The 19,231-nt window shown below is 42.7% G+C and overlaps 1 protein-coding gene across 1 annotated transcript; it reads left to right on the plus strand.

The window, feature by feature from the left end:
• Window positions 1–272: 272 nt before the first annotated feature.
• Window positions 273–18,628, plus strand: LOC139584496 (cryptochrome-1-like). The gene is made up of 9 exons (XM_071416436.1): window positions 273–1,024; window positions 10,113–10,221; window positions 10,614–10,756; window positions 11,208–11,481; window positions 11,682–12,134; window positions 12,243–12,394; window positions 13,467–13,669; window positions 15,396–15,494; window positions 17,591–18,628. Exons 1-9 carry the CDS (start codon window positions 867–869, stop codon window positions 17,674–17,676), a joined length of 1,677 nt encoding a protein of 558 aa, XP_071272537.1. The 5' UTR covers window positions 273–866; the 3' UTR covers window positions 17,677–18,628.
• The last annotated feature ends 603 nt before the right edge of the window (window positions 18,629–19,231 follow it).

Raw genomic sequence — 19,231 nt, forward strand, 5'->3', positions numbered from 1 at the left:
TATTCATGACGCGGGCAGGCAGCAAACACTTTAGCCAACAACCTACAAAATAAACTCAATATTCAAACTATGGTGTTTAAAGTAGGCTGTAAATAACTGATTAAACATAACACATTGTGTTGCTAGGATAGTAACTATAAATTATGCCTTTGTGGGAAAAAACAAAATAGCAAGAAGTAAGCCAATGTAAGCACACCACAGAAACGTGAGCGAGCGAACCTTACATAACTGGTGACATTGACCAATCAGATTCGTCCATCTCTATCCTGTACCTCTGTGGGTGGAGATGTTGGCAAATAACATTTATTTCGTGTGGTTGACAATGCCGTCTGAAAACGAACATTACAATTGCTTATTGGAATACATTCGAATGATATTGGAACACTAATTTCTGATCAAAACTTTCTAGCTAGATATTGCTATAGGCCTATTTTAGTTCACTCGCTACGACAACGCAAGGATTCATTTTTTTCGAACTGCTATAGGAAAACAAGCAAGATAGCAGGTCGAACATCCTTTTTAAGTGGTATTTTTACTTTCGTGTTGAAAATAATTAGCAAATATAAAACAATGTCTTACATTTAATGCGCTCTATACAAAGTTGATGCGAGCGAGACCTGTCCTTACACTGTATTTATCAGAGGCCACCAAATCAATGCGGCAACAGAGAACTCATCACAATGGACAAATTGGTGGAACAAGGTTAGATAACTTTAGTAGCTCTACATTATAAAACCAGCAAGGCGACAGAACCGAAGCACATTTTGGGCAGGCGAGGATATTGTTTTAATTCGTGAGCGTTTTGTGGTCAACTCTGCGGCATCAAAGAAGACTCGTGTACATAACAAGAAGGGACAGCAAGTGAAATGGTCGGCAACACGATCCACTGGTTCAGGAAGGGCCTGCGGCTCCACGACAACCCCTCGCTGAAGGAGTCTATACGGGGAGCTGACACCCTTCGCTGTGTTTACATCCTAGACCCCTGGTTTGCAGGGTCCTCCAACGTGGGCATCAGCAGGTGGAGGCAAGGACGTTTTTTTTGTTTTGCCATCTCACAATGTGTTGCACTCACACCAAACACAGATGTGTGTAGCGCAGATGTAGGTCACACATCCTGCATTCAGAAATATTTAGTTATGAATGACATTAGTGTGTTTGGAGTGCCACCTAGGCAGTAAAGTAGGGCATCCCTAGAAGCACCACGCGGAATAGGATATTGTTATGCAGTGCATGAAAACAGTTATAGTACATTTTAAAAGTAGGGCCTAGTGGTTATGAATGGCATTAGTGTGTGTGCCCCTAGGCAAGAAAGAAGGGTATCCCTAAAAGCACCACACTTATGTACACAGTTATAGTACATTGACTGCAAATGACTAACTTATTACAAAAAAATACTGAGAAAATTATTAGCCTACAGTAAATTGAGTTAAACAACTATGTGCAAAACTGGAAGCGATGGCATTCCAAGGGACCAATGACTGGTGCAATAACTGCTTGACCTTGAATTCCCTTTCATTTAGCCCAGATACTATGTTGCTTTAGTTTGGACACTTATGACAATTTTAATTTAAAGCATAACGAGAAGGGGAGAATAACATACTCAGTTTAGAGAAGCGAAAGGGAGAATGACATGTAGAAAACATACCCTGTATGTGGGGAAACTCAGTTTCTAGGACCATAACAATGGTGAGCGTTGTGGTGATGTGTTCTTCATTGAAACATGTGTTCAGGAGAGTACATTTCTGCAGGTTTGAGAACATGCGTAGCAGTAACAATGATGTAAGTTACCCTGGAAGGCAGGGCTTAGTAGGGGAAACGGGGCACTGTGTCATTAGGGTGGTTATGGCACTCTGCTCTCCTCGCAGCTCTGACCTATGCAGCTGTGACCTACAGTACCAGTCAAAAGTTTGGACACACCTACTCATTCAAGTGTTTTATTTAATTTTTACTATTTTCTACATTGTAGAATAATAGTGAAGATATCAAATTATGAAATAATACATGGAATCATGTAGTAACCAAAAAAAAGTGTCAAATAAAAATATACTTTATATTTGAGATTCTTCAAAGTAGCCACCCTTTGCCTTGACGACAGCTTTGCACACTCTTGGCATTCTGTCAACCAGCTTCACCTGGAATGCTTTTCCAACAGTCTTGAAGGAGTTCCCACATATGCTGAGCACTTGGCTGCTTTTCCTTCACTCTGCGGTCCAACTCATCCCAAACCATCTCACTTGGGTTGAGGTCAGGTGCTTGTGGAGGCCAGGTCATCTGATGCAGCACTCCATCACTCTACTTCTTGGTCAAATAGCCCTTACACAGCCCGAAGGTGTGTTGGGTCATTGTCCTGTTGAAAAACAAATGAATTCTAAATTGAATCTTGAATTCTAAATAAATCACAGACCGTGTCACCAGCAAAGCACCATCAAACCTCCTCCGTGCTTCACGGTGGGAAACACACGTGCAGAGATCATCCGTTCACCTACTCGCATCAGACGAAAGGACAGATTTCCACCGGTCTAATGTCCATTGCACGTGTTTGTTGGCCCAAGCAAGTCTCTTCTTTTTGGTGTCCTTTAGTAGTGGTTTCTTTGCAGCAATTTGACCATGAAGGCCTGATTCACGCAGTCTCCTCTGAACAGTTGATGTTGAGATGTGTCTGTTACTTGAACTCTGTGAAACATTTATCTGGGCTGCATTTTCTGAGGCTGTTAAGTCTAATGAACTTATCCTCTGCAGCAGAAGTAACTCAGGGTCTTCCTTTCCAGTGGCGGTCCTCATGAGACCCATTTTCATCATAGTGCTTGATGGTTTTTGCGACTGCACTTGAAGAAACTTGAAGTTTTTCACGTTGACTGACCTTCATGTCTTAAAGTAATGATGTACTGTTGTTTCTCTTTGCTTGTTTGAGCTGTTCTTGCCATAATATGGACTTGGTCTTTTACCAAATAGGGCTATCTTCTGTATACCACCTCTACATTGTCACAACACAACTGATTGGCTGAAACGCATTAAGAAGGAAAGAAATTCCACAAATGAACTTTTAACAAGGCACGCCTGTTTATTGAAATGCATTACAGGTAGTGGACTACCTCATGTAGCTGGTTGAGAGAATGCCAAGAGTGTGCAAAGCTGTCATCAAGGCAAAGGGTGGCTACGTTGAAGAATCTCAAATCGGAAATATATTTAGATTTGTTTAACACTTGTGGTTAATGTGTTATTTCATAGTTTTGATGTCTTCACTATTATTCTACAATGTAAAAAATAAAGAAAAACCCTTGAATGAGTAAGTGTGCCCAAACCTTTGACTGGTAGTGTATATAGTGTATATTTAAGCAATAAGGCCCAAGGGGTGTGCTATATGGCCAATATACCACAGCTAAGGGCTATTCTTAACCACGACGCAACGCAGAGTGCCTGGAAACACCCATTAGCCGTGGAATATTGGCCATATATAAACTGATTACCAACTTAATTAGAGCAGTAAAAATACATGTTTTGTCATACCCGTGGTATACGTTTCGATATACCACGTCTGTCAGCCAATCAGCATTCAACGCTTGAACCACCCAGTTTATAAATAGGCCTAGGCAATATAAAGTTGTGTGTGTGTGTGTGTAATCTGCTCCAGGTCAATGGAACAACTGAAGCTTAGACAGGATTTAGCCTAGCCAGCCCTTTAGAGGCTTCGTCTGGAGAGCGTGTGTTTGACCTGGTGTCGGAGTGCGCTGTCCAGAGGATATAAACCGTTACTATTAGACTAATTGTAACAACGCCAGAAATATTCATTAAAATGTATGCATTTTAGTCATAGACATTGTTTCTGTTCCTATATATTTTTCTGAATGGTTTGCTTCATCTGATCATCAGGGCCGCCCCCAGAATGAATCAGTTGGACTGGCATTTGATTTCCATAAGGGGGTATGTGTTTTTTCACGGGACCTCCTATGTGTGCATGCGCTGCACAATAAAACATTTTTAAATTAGAGTCGCTGGACCTCGAGCTAATGAGCAGTTATTCTGACTAAAACATTATAACAATGTAATTAATACATTTCATATATGGTATTGCAAAAATAATCATTTGGTTGTGTTTATGAATAACTTAGGTAATATTAGAAAAACATTTTCTTCAAATAATAATACAAAAGCATTTATTAGTTTCTGTAACTGTAAGATGCATGTAAAAACACATTCAAGTGTTCAATAAAAAAAATATGTGGAGTGCCTTTTTTACAACTATGAAACAGAAAGGATGTGACGGAATGCGGAAAGAGCTTATTTTTATCACGACAAAAAAAAATGAATACCCCAACCTCCAAGATGCACGGTCAGCAAGATGCGTGGTTAAATTATGAAAACATCAGTAGCCTAAACATCATTAGAAGCACCAAGAGTGCTAGATAAATAGTGAAAATAAATCTACGCACCATACCCCATAATGACAAAGCAAAAACTGGTTTCTACAAGTTTTCCTAATTAATTAAAAATAAACGCAAATATCACAGAAGTATTCAGACCCTTTACTCAGTACATTGTTGATGTACCTTGGCAGCGATTACACCCTCGAGTCTTCTTGGGTATGACGCTAAAAGCTTGGCAGACCTGTAGTTGGGGAGTTTCTCCAATTCTTCTCTGCAGATCCTCTCAAGCTCTGTCAGGTTGGATGGAGTGTTGCTGCACAGCTTTTTTCAGGTCTCTTCAGAGCTGTCCGGTCCGGTTCAAGTCCGGGCTCTGGCTCGGCCACTCAATGACATTCAAAGACATGTCCTGAAGCCACTCCTGCATTGTCTTGGCTGTGTGCTTAAGGTCATTGTCCTGTTGGAAGGTTAAACTTCGCCCCAGCCTGAGATCCTGAGCGCTCTGGAGCAGGTTTTCATCAAGGATCTCTCTGTACTTTGTGCTGTTCATCTTTGCCTTTATCCTGACTAGTCTCCCAGTCCCTGCTGCTGAAAAACATCCCCACAGCAGGATGCTGTCACCACAATGCTTCACCGTAGGGATGGTGGCAGGTTTCCTCCAGACGTGACACTTGGCATTCAGGCCAAAGAGCTCAATCTTGGTTTTATCAGACCAGAAAATCTTGTTTCTCTTGGTCTAAGAGTCTTTAGGTGCCTTTTGGCAAACTCCAAGTGGGCTGTCATGTGCTTTTTACTAACGAGTGACTTCTTTCTGGCCACTCTACCATAAAGGCCTGATTGGTAGAGTGCTGCAGAGATGGTTGGCCTTCTGGAAGGTTCTCCCTTCTCCACAGAGGAACTCTAGAGCTCTGTCAGAGTGACCTTCGGGTTCTTGGTCACCTCCCTGACCAAGGCCCTTCTCCACCAATTGCAGTTTGGCCAGGTGGCCAGCTATAAGAAGAGTGGTTGGTGGTTCCAAACGTCTTCCATTTAAGAATGATGGAGACCACTGTGTTCTTGGAGACCTTCAAAGCTGCAGACATTTTTTGGTACCCTTCCCCAGATGTGTGCCTCGACACAATCTACGGACAATTCCTTCGACCTCATGGCTTGGTTTTTGCTCTGACAGTCATTGTCATCTGTGGGACCTTATATAGACAGGTGTGTGCCTTTCCAAATCATGTCCAATCAATTGAATTTACCACAGGTGGAACCCAATCAAGTTGTAGAAACATCTCAAGGATGATCAATGGAAACAGGATGCACATGAGATCAAATTCGAGTCTCATAGCAAAGGGTCTGAATACTTATGTAAATGTTGTGTTTGATGCAAGAAACCACTTTACAAAACAAAATGCATTATTCCCATACCATTATTACAGAGAATCAGACGCATTATGCTACTGCCTATTGGCTACTTAGCAACAAATACAACATTGGCCCTTTAAGACAACAAAAATATTTTTTATCTGACACTTTTCAAAGAGGTCTAGAAATGTCCACATTTTGTGCTCTTGTAGAAAGCAACCACTCCCACATTGCTGACTACACATTATCTATACCTGGGCTAATAACTCATTATGTACTAGTAAAGTAGTAGTCATCGTCCCTGCTCGAGCGTCTACTCATTCTGGGTGGGTGACGCAAAACAACGTTATCATCAACCTGGCTTTTTTTCTTTGACCTAGATGTGCGCCGACAGAAAGAGACCCATCAATCTCAGATAAATCATCAGAGCGAACGAAACGACGCCCCTCTGTCGCCGTAGGTGTAGACCATGTATCTGATGCTGTCTGGACAAAAAGATTACAGCATGTCATGCGTTTTTCTGTCCAGACAGCATCAGATACATATAGTAAAATCAAATTGTATTGGTTGCATACACATATTTAGCAGATGTTATTGCAGGTGTAGCGAAATGCTTGTAGTAAGACCCGAGCGACACTGTTTCGCTCGCTAGTTTCAGCAGAGAGGAAGAGGCGAAGCGAGAGAGCTCACTTTCGCCAAAATCTATCCTGAATTAGCCCAATGTGTTTCTATGGTCATAATATGCAGACCTAAGATTGTCACCTGTATTCCCGCCGTTGGGACAATGACTCACATTGTTAAGCAGAGACATGAGCATCTCGTCATTGTATACAGAACTCTGGTTTCAGCCAATTGTGAATTAGAATGGTAAGTTGGCAGGTGCACTGTTGGGATGCTGGCTTCCCCTAAAGTAAATTGATGTTTTGGCAAAATTATATAATTACTCCAGTCTAAATAAAATCATTCAAAATATTTTACCATAGAGCTTGGCTTAGCCACAGAGGATCATTAGCTTCTTAATTTTTTTTGCTGTGGATTGTTTCAAATCACAAGTGCTTATGCCTATTTGGGAAGCCAGCAATTTGGGCAGAGCGTGTGGCAATAGGCCTAACTGATTATTGAGTTGAGGCTGTCAGTGAAAATCATCTAAAATGTGTGGAGATAATGTCTTGAGTATAATTTCAAATGTTGAGACAAGAATGGGAGGGGTGTGTGTCAAAGATATGGGTGTCTTTCTCCAGAATGCATGCACCCAGCTCTCCAGAATGCATGCACCCAGCTCTCCAGAATGCATGCACCCAGCTCTCCAGAATGCATGCACCCAGCTCTCCAGAATGCATGCACTCAGCTCTCCAGAATGCATGCACTCAGCTCTCCAGAATGCATGCACTCAGCTCTCCAGAATGCATGCACTCAGCTCTCCAGAATGCATGCACTCAGCTCTCCAGAATGCATGCACTCAGCTCTCCAGAATGCATGCACTCAGCTCTCCAGAATGCATGCACTCAGCTCTCCAGAATGCATGCACTCAGCTCTCCAGAATGCATGCACCCAGCTCTCCAGAATGCATGCACCCAGCTCTCCAGAATGCATGCACCCAGCTCTCCAGAATGCATGCACCCAGCTCTCCAGAATGTGCTCCTTTGTCTCCTGCCAATTCTTGCACATTCCTTGTTTCATTGTGTGAATTGTTTGCCCTTTGATTGTTTATTTTTATCAATTCCCCATTAGACCTAGTAACCATTAGGCCTAGTAAATGTACCGTTAATCCCTGTCATTTGGTTACATTAATTTCTGTATTAGTCATTTATTGTTCTCATCCTCGGAGTGGAAACATTGTTTGCAGAGTTCACAACCTGCTACACTTGTGACAAACTAGTTTTGGTTTATGTCATAACCATCATTTAGGGGTTTTGTAAAATAAAATCATATTTTGTTTGTAATGCTCCATGTGAACAATGAGCATCTATGTGGTTTCTCTGTCCTGCTAAGGTTGAGGGAACAAGCTTGCCAACCTTCTGAGTTGATACAATGTTGCACTTAACTAATGATATGATATGTCAAGTCAGATAGAAAGGGAGGCAGACAGGCGGAGTAGTGATTCATGCGATTGAAAGAACCTGAATTTCCATCAGGATATTTCCCCCAAAAAATAAATGTATTTGTCGGCTTTAGGCCTATGTATTTTACTTAATTGACGATGGAAGTTATAGGCCTACTGCTGCATTTGCCTATCTCTGACTTCCATGTTCTCATTTCTTTAGTCGCCCATGGATCACGGTGTACCAATGTGTCCATATGGCAAAGGCTGGTGATCTTGCATTTTTATGATTAACCATGTGTCAATTATTTTGAGAAACTAAAACGTTATTATTAAAATGAAACTGTTTACCACGAAAATGCGCATATAAAAAAATTATCATACCTGCCACGTAGATTGGTAGGATAAATTGTAAGCTTCCCCAAACTTGAAACTCACGAGTTGCCTATGGTCTTTACTAGAACACCCATTGCACACAGGAGGTCCCGTGAAAAAAAAACGGGCCTGCCTATAGAAATCAAATGAGTGTCCATCTGATTCGTTCTGGCACCGGCTCTGCAAATAAATAATATACAAATATTTTATTTTGACTGGCAAGGAGGTTGGGCAGGCCAGGTCCACAAACCCGTCCATAACGCTGTCCCTGAGCCCCATAGCATCTATTTTGTAGTCTGGTAACATCTCACCATTGGACACAGAGGCTTGCATTCATTCAAATTCAGTTTGCAACCTTTCGATATTGTGCTATGTTCGCATTGTGGTCACCTTGCATTACCCCACTTTTCAAGTGTATGCATGAAAATTACATTTCTTGTAGGGCCACTAGTTGTCATAAGTCATAGGCTACACTACCCTTTCAGATATCACATTTTAAAACCTCCCTGCAGTGCTACTGCTAACCACTCTACATGTTTCATAAGAGTTCCAAGTAGAGTACAGCTGGTGACAAGCCCCAGACAGCATTTACTGAAGTGTGAATTGAAAAACACAACAGGAGGACACCATTCTCAGTTGAGGGTATAGGCCGGGTGATGGGATGCCACCCTAGGGGAAGTTAGTCACCTAACACAGAACAGAATGTCAGTCGCCCTCTCTTAACTTGGTTGATATCCATGTTGTCATATCAAACAATAGGCAAATTTATTGGCTGCATAACACAATGACGACACTAATATATGCCACTTAGCAGACACTTTTAACCAAAGCAACTTAGTCATGCGTGCATCCATTTTACGAACAGGTTGTCCTGGGAATCAAACCCACTATCTTTGCATTGCAAGTGCCATGCTCTACCAACTGAGCTATAGAGGACCACTGTGTTGTCATCAACACTGCCTATGTAGTTTGAGGACAATATCACAGCAGAATGGAGAAGGTCGAGCCGAGGATTGTTGTAGAGGGTCAGTCCAGAAGTCCTGCCCCAGGGGCCCAGGCTTATCACAAAGTATACTAGTTTACCTCAGCGGAGAACTACTGTTAGCCAGAGATGTTCTTTAAATGTTGATACAGACTTTGTGTTCGCTTAATCAGGAATGTATACTCCCATTCTTATGAGGCCTTGTTGCACTAGCTGTGATTTGCCTGTTGAGGGAGGCAAGCAGCTGTAATTTTGTTGAACTACTTTGCTGTGGGCTGAAGTGTACTACAAGGCTGGGATGTTAGTGACCTTATTGTTAAGGTAATGGAATGTAAGTTTCATTCGGTCAAGATTGTCCACTGGATGTTTCCACTTGATGTTTTAAATGGTAGGCCAATTAGGCCAGTTCTATACCAGCAGACAGAGGAGAAGGCCTATGTATGTAGGTTAAATGCGAGGGCATGAATCATTTTGGTGGTGAAATGTTTTCTTTCATCATTAGCCTAGCCTATATTGTCACCTGTTTGTTTGAGTGTTTATGAGGGAAACTGATTGAGGGAATATTCATCTAACATCTTCTAGCCTAACTGATTGACTTGTTGTTCAGGAGGACATTGTTCGATAGGCTAAGATGCTAAGTCATTCTGAATAATGTGACGAACTGAGAGAAGTAGCATTGCATGTTTGTACTTCCTCTCCACTAGCCCTCTGATCTTTCCGGCTCAAGCTATTATCATTTTGAAGAAGCCAAGGCTTTTGACATGAAGACCTATGATACAACATGCCTCACATGATGGATCATATGAAACATGGATCATTTGTTCAGTCACTAATGTGGCTTTTGGATCATCATTCAACTGAAATACCATGACCTGTTGTTTTCCTGAAGACAAGTACCCAATTCACTGCAGTACCCATTAATTTACTGTATTTAACTAAATCAATGCCTAAAACTATTTCCTCTCTGATATACAATCACTTGATTGATCATCCCCTCTGATTCCAGGTTCTTACTACAATGTCTGGAGGACCTAGACGCCAGCCTCCGCAAGCTCAACTCCCGTCTGTTTGTCATCCGGGGCCAGCCTACTGATGTCTTCCCTAGGCTGTTCCAGGTATAGTCATACAGTCATACTTACTTTACTGTAGTAAACCCATTACACTACTGTACCATACATACACTTACGGTAATATTCATGTAGCCTATAACTCATAGAAATACATTAGGCTATGTCACATAGAAATACAGTATGCCCCATAGAAACACTGTCACAGTAACTGAACCGTAAGTCCACTTTATCAGATATGCTGATACAGTGGGGGTGGGGGGGTGTTTATTAATATTTTGTATATTCAGTGTATATGTGAAAGTATTTGAATTCCATTGGAATCCATGTTATTTTCTATGAGGACCTTTGTGACATCCACTATCTCTATATTTACAACGGTAAAGGTCCCCTATTTATCATGTTGACTGACCTTGTTCCCCTCTCTCTCTGCTTCCCAGGAATGGCAGACCAGACAGCTGTCTTATGAGTACGACTCTGAGCCCTTTGGCAAGGAACGTGACGCCGCCATCCAGAAGTTGGCCAGCGAGGCCGGTGTGGAGGTTACTGTCAAAGTCTCCCACACGCTCTACGACCTGGACAAGTGAGTGGCACACAGTCTTGTACAGCTAATCTTGTGGGGACACACAATTCAGTCCCATTCAAAATTATATTTTCCAGAACCCCATCCCATACCTTAACCCAAAACCTAACTCTATCTCTATCTCCTAACCCTAAAACTACCCTTAACGTAATTCTAACCCTAACACTAATCCTAACCTTAACCCCCCTAGAAATAGCATTTGACCTCGTGGGGACTAACAAAATGTCCCCAGTTGGTCAAGTTATTGTTCATTTACTATTCTTGTGGGGACTTCTGGTCCCCACAAGAAACAGACACACACACAGTAAATATTGTGAGAATACAACCCAAGTGATCAAGTTGTGCAAATACGCAAACATTATGTATTAGCAACATATTCATGAATAATACCATGATGCTAGTGTTATGTGATGCACTAAATACCTCCATGTCTGTCCATGTGTCTCTGTAGGATCATCGAGCTAAACGGAGGCCAGTCCCCTCTCACCTACAAGCGTTTCCAGGCGCTCATCAGTCACATGGATGCCGTGGAATCGCCCGCTGAGACCATCACTGCTGAGGTCATGAGGAAGTGTGCCACGCCCATCAGTGATGACCACGACGACAAGTTTGCCGTACCCTCCCTGGAGGAGCTTGGCTTTGAGACCGAAGGCCTGGCTACAGCAGTATGGCCGGGGGGAGAGACGGAGGCCCTCACTCGCCTGGAGAGGCACCTGGAGAGAAAGGTGAGGAGTAGTCCCTTCTTTATATCCCAGCACTACTGAACCAGTGTGGTGGACACATACAGTACTAGGGTTGGGGTCAATTCCATTTCAATTCAGTCAATTCAACCCCCCTCCAAAAAAACTACCTTGTTGACTTTATTTTCTGAACTCCTTGTCAGTGTGTTGCACTGTGACCCAAACACTAACCTTCTGTGTTCCAGGCATGGGTGGCCAACTTTGAGCGTCCCCGGATGAACGCCAACTCCCTGCTGGCCAGCCCCACAGGCCTCAGCCCCTACCTCCGCTTCGGCTGCCTCTCCTGTCGCCTCTTTTACTTCAAACTCACTGACCTCTACAGGAAGGTGAAGAAAAACAGCTCTCCGCCCCTCTCGCTCTATGGCCAGCTGTTGTGGCGCGAGTTCTTCTACACCACAGCCACCAACAACCCCCGCTTCGACAAAATGGAGGGCAATCCGGTGTGTGTGCAGATCCCCTGGGACCGCAACCCGGAAGCACTGGCCAAGTGGGCCGAGGGGAGGACAGGGTTCCCCTGGATTGACGCCATCATGACCCAGCTGAGGCAGGAGGGCTGGATCCACCACCTGGCCAGACATGCTGTGGCCTGCTTTCTCACTAGAGGAGACCTGTGGATCAGCTGGGAGGAGGGCATGAAGGTAGATACTGGAGGAAGGGGATGTTAGAGGGAGTGGGGAGACAAAATGACAAGTAGGTAGAAAATGTATGACTGTGATATCTGACCTGTGTGTTTATTTACCTGTCAGGTATTTGAGGAGCTGCTCCTGGATGCAGACTGGAGTGTGAATGCAGGCAGCTGGATGTGGCTCTCGTGCAGCTCCTTCTTCCAGCAGTTTTTCCACTGCTACTGCCCTGTGGGCTTCGGCAGGAGGACGGACCCAAACGGAGACTACATACGGTGAGAAGACATTTACATTTAAGTCATTTAGCAGACGCTCTTATCCAGAGCGACTTACAAATTGGTGCATTCACCTTATGATATCCAGTGGAACAACCACTTTACAATAGTGCATCTAACTCTTTTAAGGGGGGGGGGGGGGGGGGGGGTTAGAAGGATTACTTTATCCTATCCTAGGTATTCCTTAAAGAGGTGGGGTTTCAGGTGTCTCCGGAAGGTGGTGATTGACTCCGCTGACCTGGCGTCGTGAGGGAGTTTGTTCCACCATTGGGGTGCCAGAGCAGCGAACAGTTTTGACTGGGCTGAGCGGGAACTGTACTTCCACAGAGGTAGGGAGGCGAGCAGGCCAGAGGTGGATGAACGCAGTGCCCTTGTTTGGGTGTAGGGCCTGATCAGAGCCTGAAGGTACGGAGGTGCCGTTCCCCTCACAGCTCCGTAGGCAAGCACCATGGTCTTGTAGCGGATGCGAGCTTCAACTGGAAGCCAGTGGAGAGAGAGGAGGAGCGGGGTGACGTGAGAGAACTTGGGAAGGTTGAACACCAGACGGGCTGCGGCGTTCTGCATGAGTTGTAGGGGTTTAATGGCACAGGCAGGGAGCCCAGCCAACAGCGAGTTGCAGTAATCCAGACGGGAGATGACAAGTGCCTGGATTAGGACCTGCGCCGCTTCCTGTGTGAGGCAGGGTCGTACTCTGCGAATGTTGTAGAGCATGAACCTACAGGAACGGGTCACCGCCTTGATGTTAGACCCTCCCTACACCCGGTTGTCTCCCTACACCCGGTTGTCCACCCCTCCACTATATTTAGCCAGTGTGGTACACAAGTTATTTTCCCTTTGAAGTACTCTCAAAGTAATAGACCTCAGTGCTTTATTTCACCATGCTTGTGACAACATGTAGAATACCATGACAAACTGCTAGAGGTCATGTCATACACTTCATAGAGTCTTGGTTAAATGTCCATGCTGTACCCACTAGAAATGTACATTTGTTTCTCGATTGTTCATTGCAGAAGAAGTGTGTCACTGTGGTTCTTTTTTTTTAAACAATGTAATTTCTGTTTGGTTCTTCCAGGCGCTATCTGCCCATACTGAAGGCCTTCCCAGCCAAGTACATCTTCGACCCCTGGAACGCGCCCGAGAGCGTGCAGAAGGCAGCCAAGTGCGTGATCGGCATGCATTACCCCAAGACCATAGTGCACCACACCGAGGCCAGCCGCCTCAACATCCAGAGGATGACGCAGATCTACCAACAGCTCTCCTGCTACCGCGGTCTGGGTGAGCACCGAGCACAACCTGCTGAAACTACAGCTAATAGCCTGAAAATCCACTTAAAATCAGCCATTTTCTGGTACTTATTCAAATGATTTCAATGATAAACTATTCAGCTATTCAAAGTGTCTCAGAATAGGCATACTGATCTAGGATCAGTTTTGCCTTTTTAATCATGTCGTGTCTTTGACTATGCCAGATTGATTGCTATGACATGCTATTCTATAAAATAATTTCTCCGTAATTAATATTACCTGATTGAACTAATCATGTAAATATTAATTAACTAGAGAGGGACACCACGAAATAATATTTATAGAGCTGTTATCTTTCGAATAAACTCTTAAAGATTTAGTAATATTTTACTAAATAGCAGTCACATTAATCGTCATTTTATTCAGTCTCATCTGAAAGTTGTAAGTCCTTGATTATCTGCAAGAATCCTGGCTAACAAGTTGAATCAGCAATACAAAATTGGGTTTAATTATTTATTTACTAAATACCTAACTAATCACACAGAAACACACATACACAATTAAATCACTTGATCACAAATTACGTCATACAGAAAAACGTCCCTAGCGGGCGTTATAGATATGACAGCTTGTTACACAAAGGAAAGGGGCGGGATTTTAGTGAAAGAGCGGGAGACTGGAACATAGGCAAGCTGTGCTGTCGTAAATACAGTATCTGATGCATTCTAAATTACCGCCCATTTGAAAAAGAAAATGCAATACATATTTACTCTGAGCTGCGCTTCAGTAGGTTGGTGGTAGATGGACCGTGTCGCCAACCCGAGTCCTCTGTCCTTTGAAGAATGTCTCTGGTTGTCACGGGATACGTTGTAGTAACGTTGTATGTAGTAGACGGGATACTCGGACTGTCCTTCCTAACCTGCGTTTAGCTGTTGCTAACTCAACGGTTAGGAGATATCACTTCTGTAGTGAATACGAGTTCAAAGTTCATACCATTCACAATCAAAGTCCATGCTGATGTTGGCCTAGTTCTGTAGTTATTGTCTGAACCATTCTGACACAGGACCGTCATCCTGGTGTACCCGGAACAGGAAGTTATATTCTTGTCAATGGATTTATATAGTGGAGGGAGAGGGGTGTGTCTGAAAAGTTTCTAACCCATGCCTCTTCACAGGGGCGGGCCACTGTGAGCAGAGGAAAACTTCTGAAAGCACAGATCTCTCATTTGGAAGCTAAAATTACATTTCACCTCTTCACAAATAATGTCATATTCAAACATTTCAATTAAACAACAATTCCATGTGAATCCGATACCTCTGACGTTTAGACTTTCTACAGTAGAGTTTGTCATTCTATCATTGATGAGGATGTGTCAGAGGGCAACCGAACTGACATAATATACCTTAAGTACCACCGCATGTGTTCAGTTGGTCGGATTACCAGAATATAGTTCATTTCCCCCCACTTTCTGATGTCCCCAGAATCTCTATGTTAACCAAGGGGTTTTCTTATGTCACATCAGTAGGGAAGAGGAACGGGGGAGGGGGGAAAGAGGTATTTATGACGGTCATAAACCTACCCCCACTGCCAACGTCATGACAATCATAATGAATAAGGGAGATCGTAGATCAGTACGCCTATTCTGAGATTCTTTGCCGATAGTGACTTTGTTGTCTTTTATATTATCATTATCAATTGTTCTCTATGGGGGTGTGGTAGACTGACTGCACAACTCTTCTTTTGTCCCCACTTCACAGGGCTGCTCGCGACAGTGCCTGCCAATCCTAACAATGGTGGAAATGGTGTGGGGACCTCCCCTGAAGAAATCCAGCATGAGGCAGGTAAAGGTAAAGCAGGTAAAGACCCTCTCCATCCTCCTCGGTTCCTTGGCTGTCCTTACCACAGCAAAACCTGCATTTTCTAAAGAGTAGGGTTAAAGGACAAATTCACTTTTTTTTAACCAAATTGAACTTGTCCTTTAACCTTTTGTCAATAGGGGGAGCTGTTAGCATTATTTTTTTTTTTACATTTCCAAATTAAACTGCCTCGTACTCAATTCTTGATCGTACAATATGCATATTATTGTTATTATTGGATAGAAAACAGTCTATAGTTTCTATAGGAGTTGAAATTTTGTCTCTGAGTGGTACAGAACAATTTCTACAGCACTTTTCATGACAGGGTTCAGATTTCAGAAATTTTTACCTCTGATCTGGGGTCTGTTTATAAGGCCACAGTGAATGCTATGAAGAAACCGACACTACCTACGTCTTCCTCTGGGTGTCTGTACGTCATCACGTTTTCAATGAACTCTATGGGACGTTCACAGCCATTATAAATGACAAAAATGTACAGAGACCCCTCTTTCTCAACGTGCGCCTCAAGCGTGAAGGCCATCGGACCTGCCTCGTTCCAAATCGTTTTCTAACCAGCAGTATTTCTCCGGTCATGTTTTCAGTCGTTATAGTTGTTAAAAACATCATAAGGTAGTGAATTTTAACCGTTTTATAGCAATTTATATCCGTTTAGTGCGATTCTGAGGAATTTATTTGTCGTGCACTTTCTAGCTTTGGGAACGTTTCGCGGTCTCGGTCGTTGTTAGTGGACATTTCGAAGGACAGAGGACATCTATCGACCAAAAGACGTTTATAACATAGAAAGGATACATTGCCCAAGAATATGATGGAAGATCAGCTCAAAGTAAGCAATATTTAATATGATAAACCGTGTTTCTGTCGAAATATTTTAAACGCATACATCGCCATTTTGTTTGGTATAGCTTCACTTGGCCAACCCTGTATTGAAAAGTAAGGATAATTTTAAAAATGTAAATCAGCGGTTGCATTAAGAACTAATTTGTCTTTCGATTCCTGTCAACCCTGTATTTTTTAGTCAAGTATATGATTAGCTTTTAATTAAACTAGATCACTCTGATAGATGACGTCAGACATATTGAGGCTTGATTTCCTAGTATTTTCATTGTGTAACCACGGTTTTGTATGGCTAAATATGCACCTTTTCGAACAAACTGTATATGTATGTTGTAAAATGATGTTACAGGAGTGTCATCGGAAGAATTCTGAGAAGGTTAGTGAAAAAATTAATATCTTTTGGCGGTGGTTACGTTATAGCGCTCTTTGGCTGGAATCGATGCTCTGGTAACGTTGGAACATGTAGTATGCTAACTTATCGATTTATTGTGTTTTCGCTGAAAAACGCTTAGAAAATCTGAAATATGGTCTGAAATCACAAGAACTGGGTCTTTCCATTGCTATGCTTTGTCTATTTTTATGAAATGTTTTATGATGAGTAAATTGGTCATACACGTTGCTCTATCTAGTAATTCTAGTGGATTTGTGATGGTCGGTGCAATTGTAAACTGTGATTTCTACCTGAAATATGCACTTTTTTCTAACAAAAACTATCCTATACCATGAATATGTTATCAGACTGTCATCTGATGGGTTTTTTTATAGGTTATTGGCTATCAATATCTTAGTTGAGCCGAATTGGTGATAGCACCTGAAGGAGTAAGAAACTGATGGAGTTAGAATAGTGGTGTATTTTGCTAACGTGTTTAGCTAATAGATTTACATATTTTGTCTTCCCTGTAAAACATTTTAAAAATCTGAAATGGTGGCTTTATTCACAAGATCTGTATCTTTCATCTGGTGTCTTGGACTTGTGATTTAATGATATTTAGATGCTACTATCTACTTCTGAAGCTATGCTATCTATGCTAATCAGTGTGTGGGGGGTGGGGGGTGCTCCCGGATCCGGGTTTCTGAGGCAGTAAAAGTTAACTTGCATGTTATCTGCCCATCTCATCTACATCAAGATTGAACTGTGACTTCATCCATCTCAGATGTGGGCCGTGGGTGGAAGTTACAAGAGTCAAAGCAGACACCCATAACCAATTTAATAGGGAACAATATCATCTATTTTTTTTCAGGCAGAGGACATGCTGCCGTGAAGCGTAGCAATGAGGACCTCACACCGGGGGGTAGCAACAAGGCCCAGAGGCAGACCAGCAACTAGTCCCTGATGTGAAGGGTAGAGGAGATGGGGTACCAGCTACCCTGTTGATCTCCAGTAGGCTCCACCAGCACTTGAAGCACTGCATCCTCCTCCCCTGACTCTTCAACTCTACAGGAGCACATCTACCTCAGTGGTGTGAGCAGCAGTAGGAAGAGATAGAGCAGAGGAAAGGAGGCTGCTAACATCCCACATTGAACTATGGGGAACATCAAATCACATGATGCCCAGAGAACTGATCGCAGCATCGCGGTCTGTGACATTCAACCTCTGTGGAGAATCGCAAACAGTCGCACTGTTCCCAGTGTTAATAGATAGAGGTGATGGTGTCAGGACAGAAGCCCTTTCACAAGATGACTCCCAATACTCTTTAACATGCACACCACCAAACTGTCTTCTTTGTGGTGCTGGGAATACACGCCTAATAAAAGATGATACGCACACGTTTGTCCTCTTGCCCCAAAATGTCTATGGAAAAATATGTGGTCCCTTTGGGGATACATGTATGTATAGAACATGGAGGAACACGTTATATTTGGTGAAAGAACACTGGGTGGTGACTGTTTGAGCCTGAGGGCATGTTATGTGCAGTCCTAGGCATGGAGAATGGCATCAGCCTTAAGCTGATGCCTGATGACCCAACTTGGAATTGTCAGGTCAACTGGTCAGGAAACACTTATTATTCTATGAGGTATAATGCTGTCAGAAGTTCAGAAATATGAGGTTCCAATAAACATTTTCAAGGCAGCATAACCTCTGTAAAACCTTAAGGGAATGATGTAAACGTTTCTGTATAAGCGTGTGAGTAATTCAACTCAAAATGTATACAGTAAAAGTGGTATGTTGCATGTTTTTTGTTTTATTATTTTTTCTGGTGAAGTTGTAAACCAATTGTTATTTTTGTATAAAGACTGACTGTTCTGTATAGTGCTGTAATAAAAGGTGCAAAGTGTAACACCGGCTCAAAGTAATATTTATTGTAGGCTAATGGTTTGTTTTATGTCATGGATATGCAAATATTGTTTGTTGTAAAGCGCAATGAGGAATGCAAAGTGAAAGTGATGCAAATTAAATGAATCAAAACTAAAAGCTTCCAATTGCTGCAATGTATCTATGCTGTAATCAGTGGTAAACATGGAGCCCCTTTGGTCACGTTGCATCCAGAAAACCTGTTCCAGATGTGTAACCAAAAGACTATTAACATTGGCAGCGCCACTGAGGGCTTCCACCATAAAAATTAAGTCAACTGGGTGGGACTTCCAACTTCATTGGCTGATCCCTCCTGGTGGACCTGTCATGTCCAACTGGGTCATCAGGAGGGATCAGACAACCGTGAAGATATCAAATACAATGTCTGGAATGGTTGGTTAGGCATATAAGCATACGTCCAGCAACCAAATTAAGTAAAGGTTGTGTGTTCGAATCTCATCATGGACAACTTTTGCATTTGAGCTAATTAGCAACTTTGCAACTACTTACTACTTTTTAGTTACTTTGCATGTTAGCTAACCCTTACCCTAATCCTAGCCATTTGTACTTAATGCAATTCGTAACATGT

This window comes from Salvelinus alpinus, chromosome 9 (assembly GCF_045679555.1).
Source record: "Salvelinus alpinus chromosome 9, SLU_Salpinus.1, whole genome shotgun sequence".
NCBI classification, from domain to species: domain Eukaryota; kingdom Metazoa; phylum Chordata; class Actinopteri; order Salmoniformes; family Salmonidae; genus Salvelinus; species Salvelinus alpinus.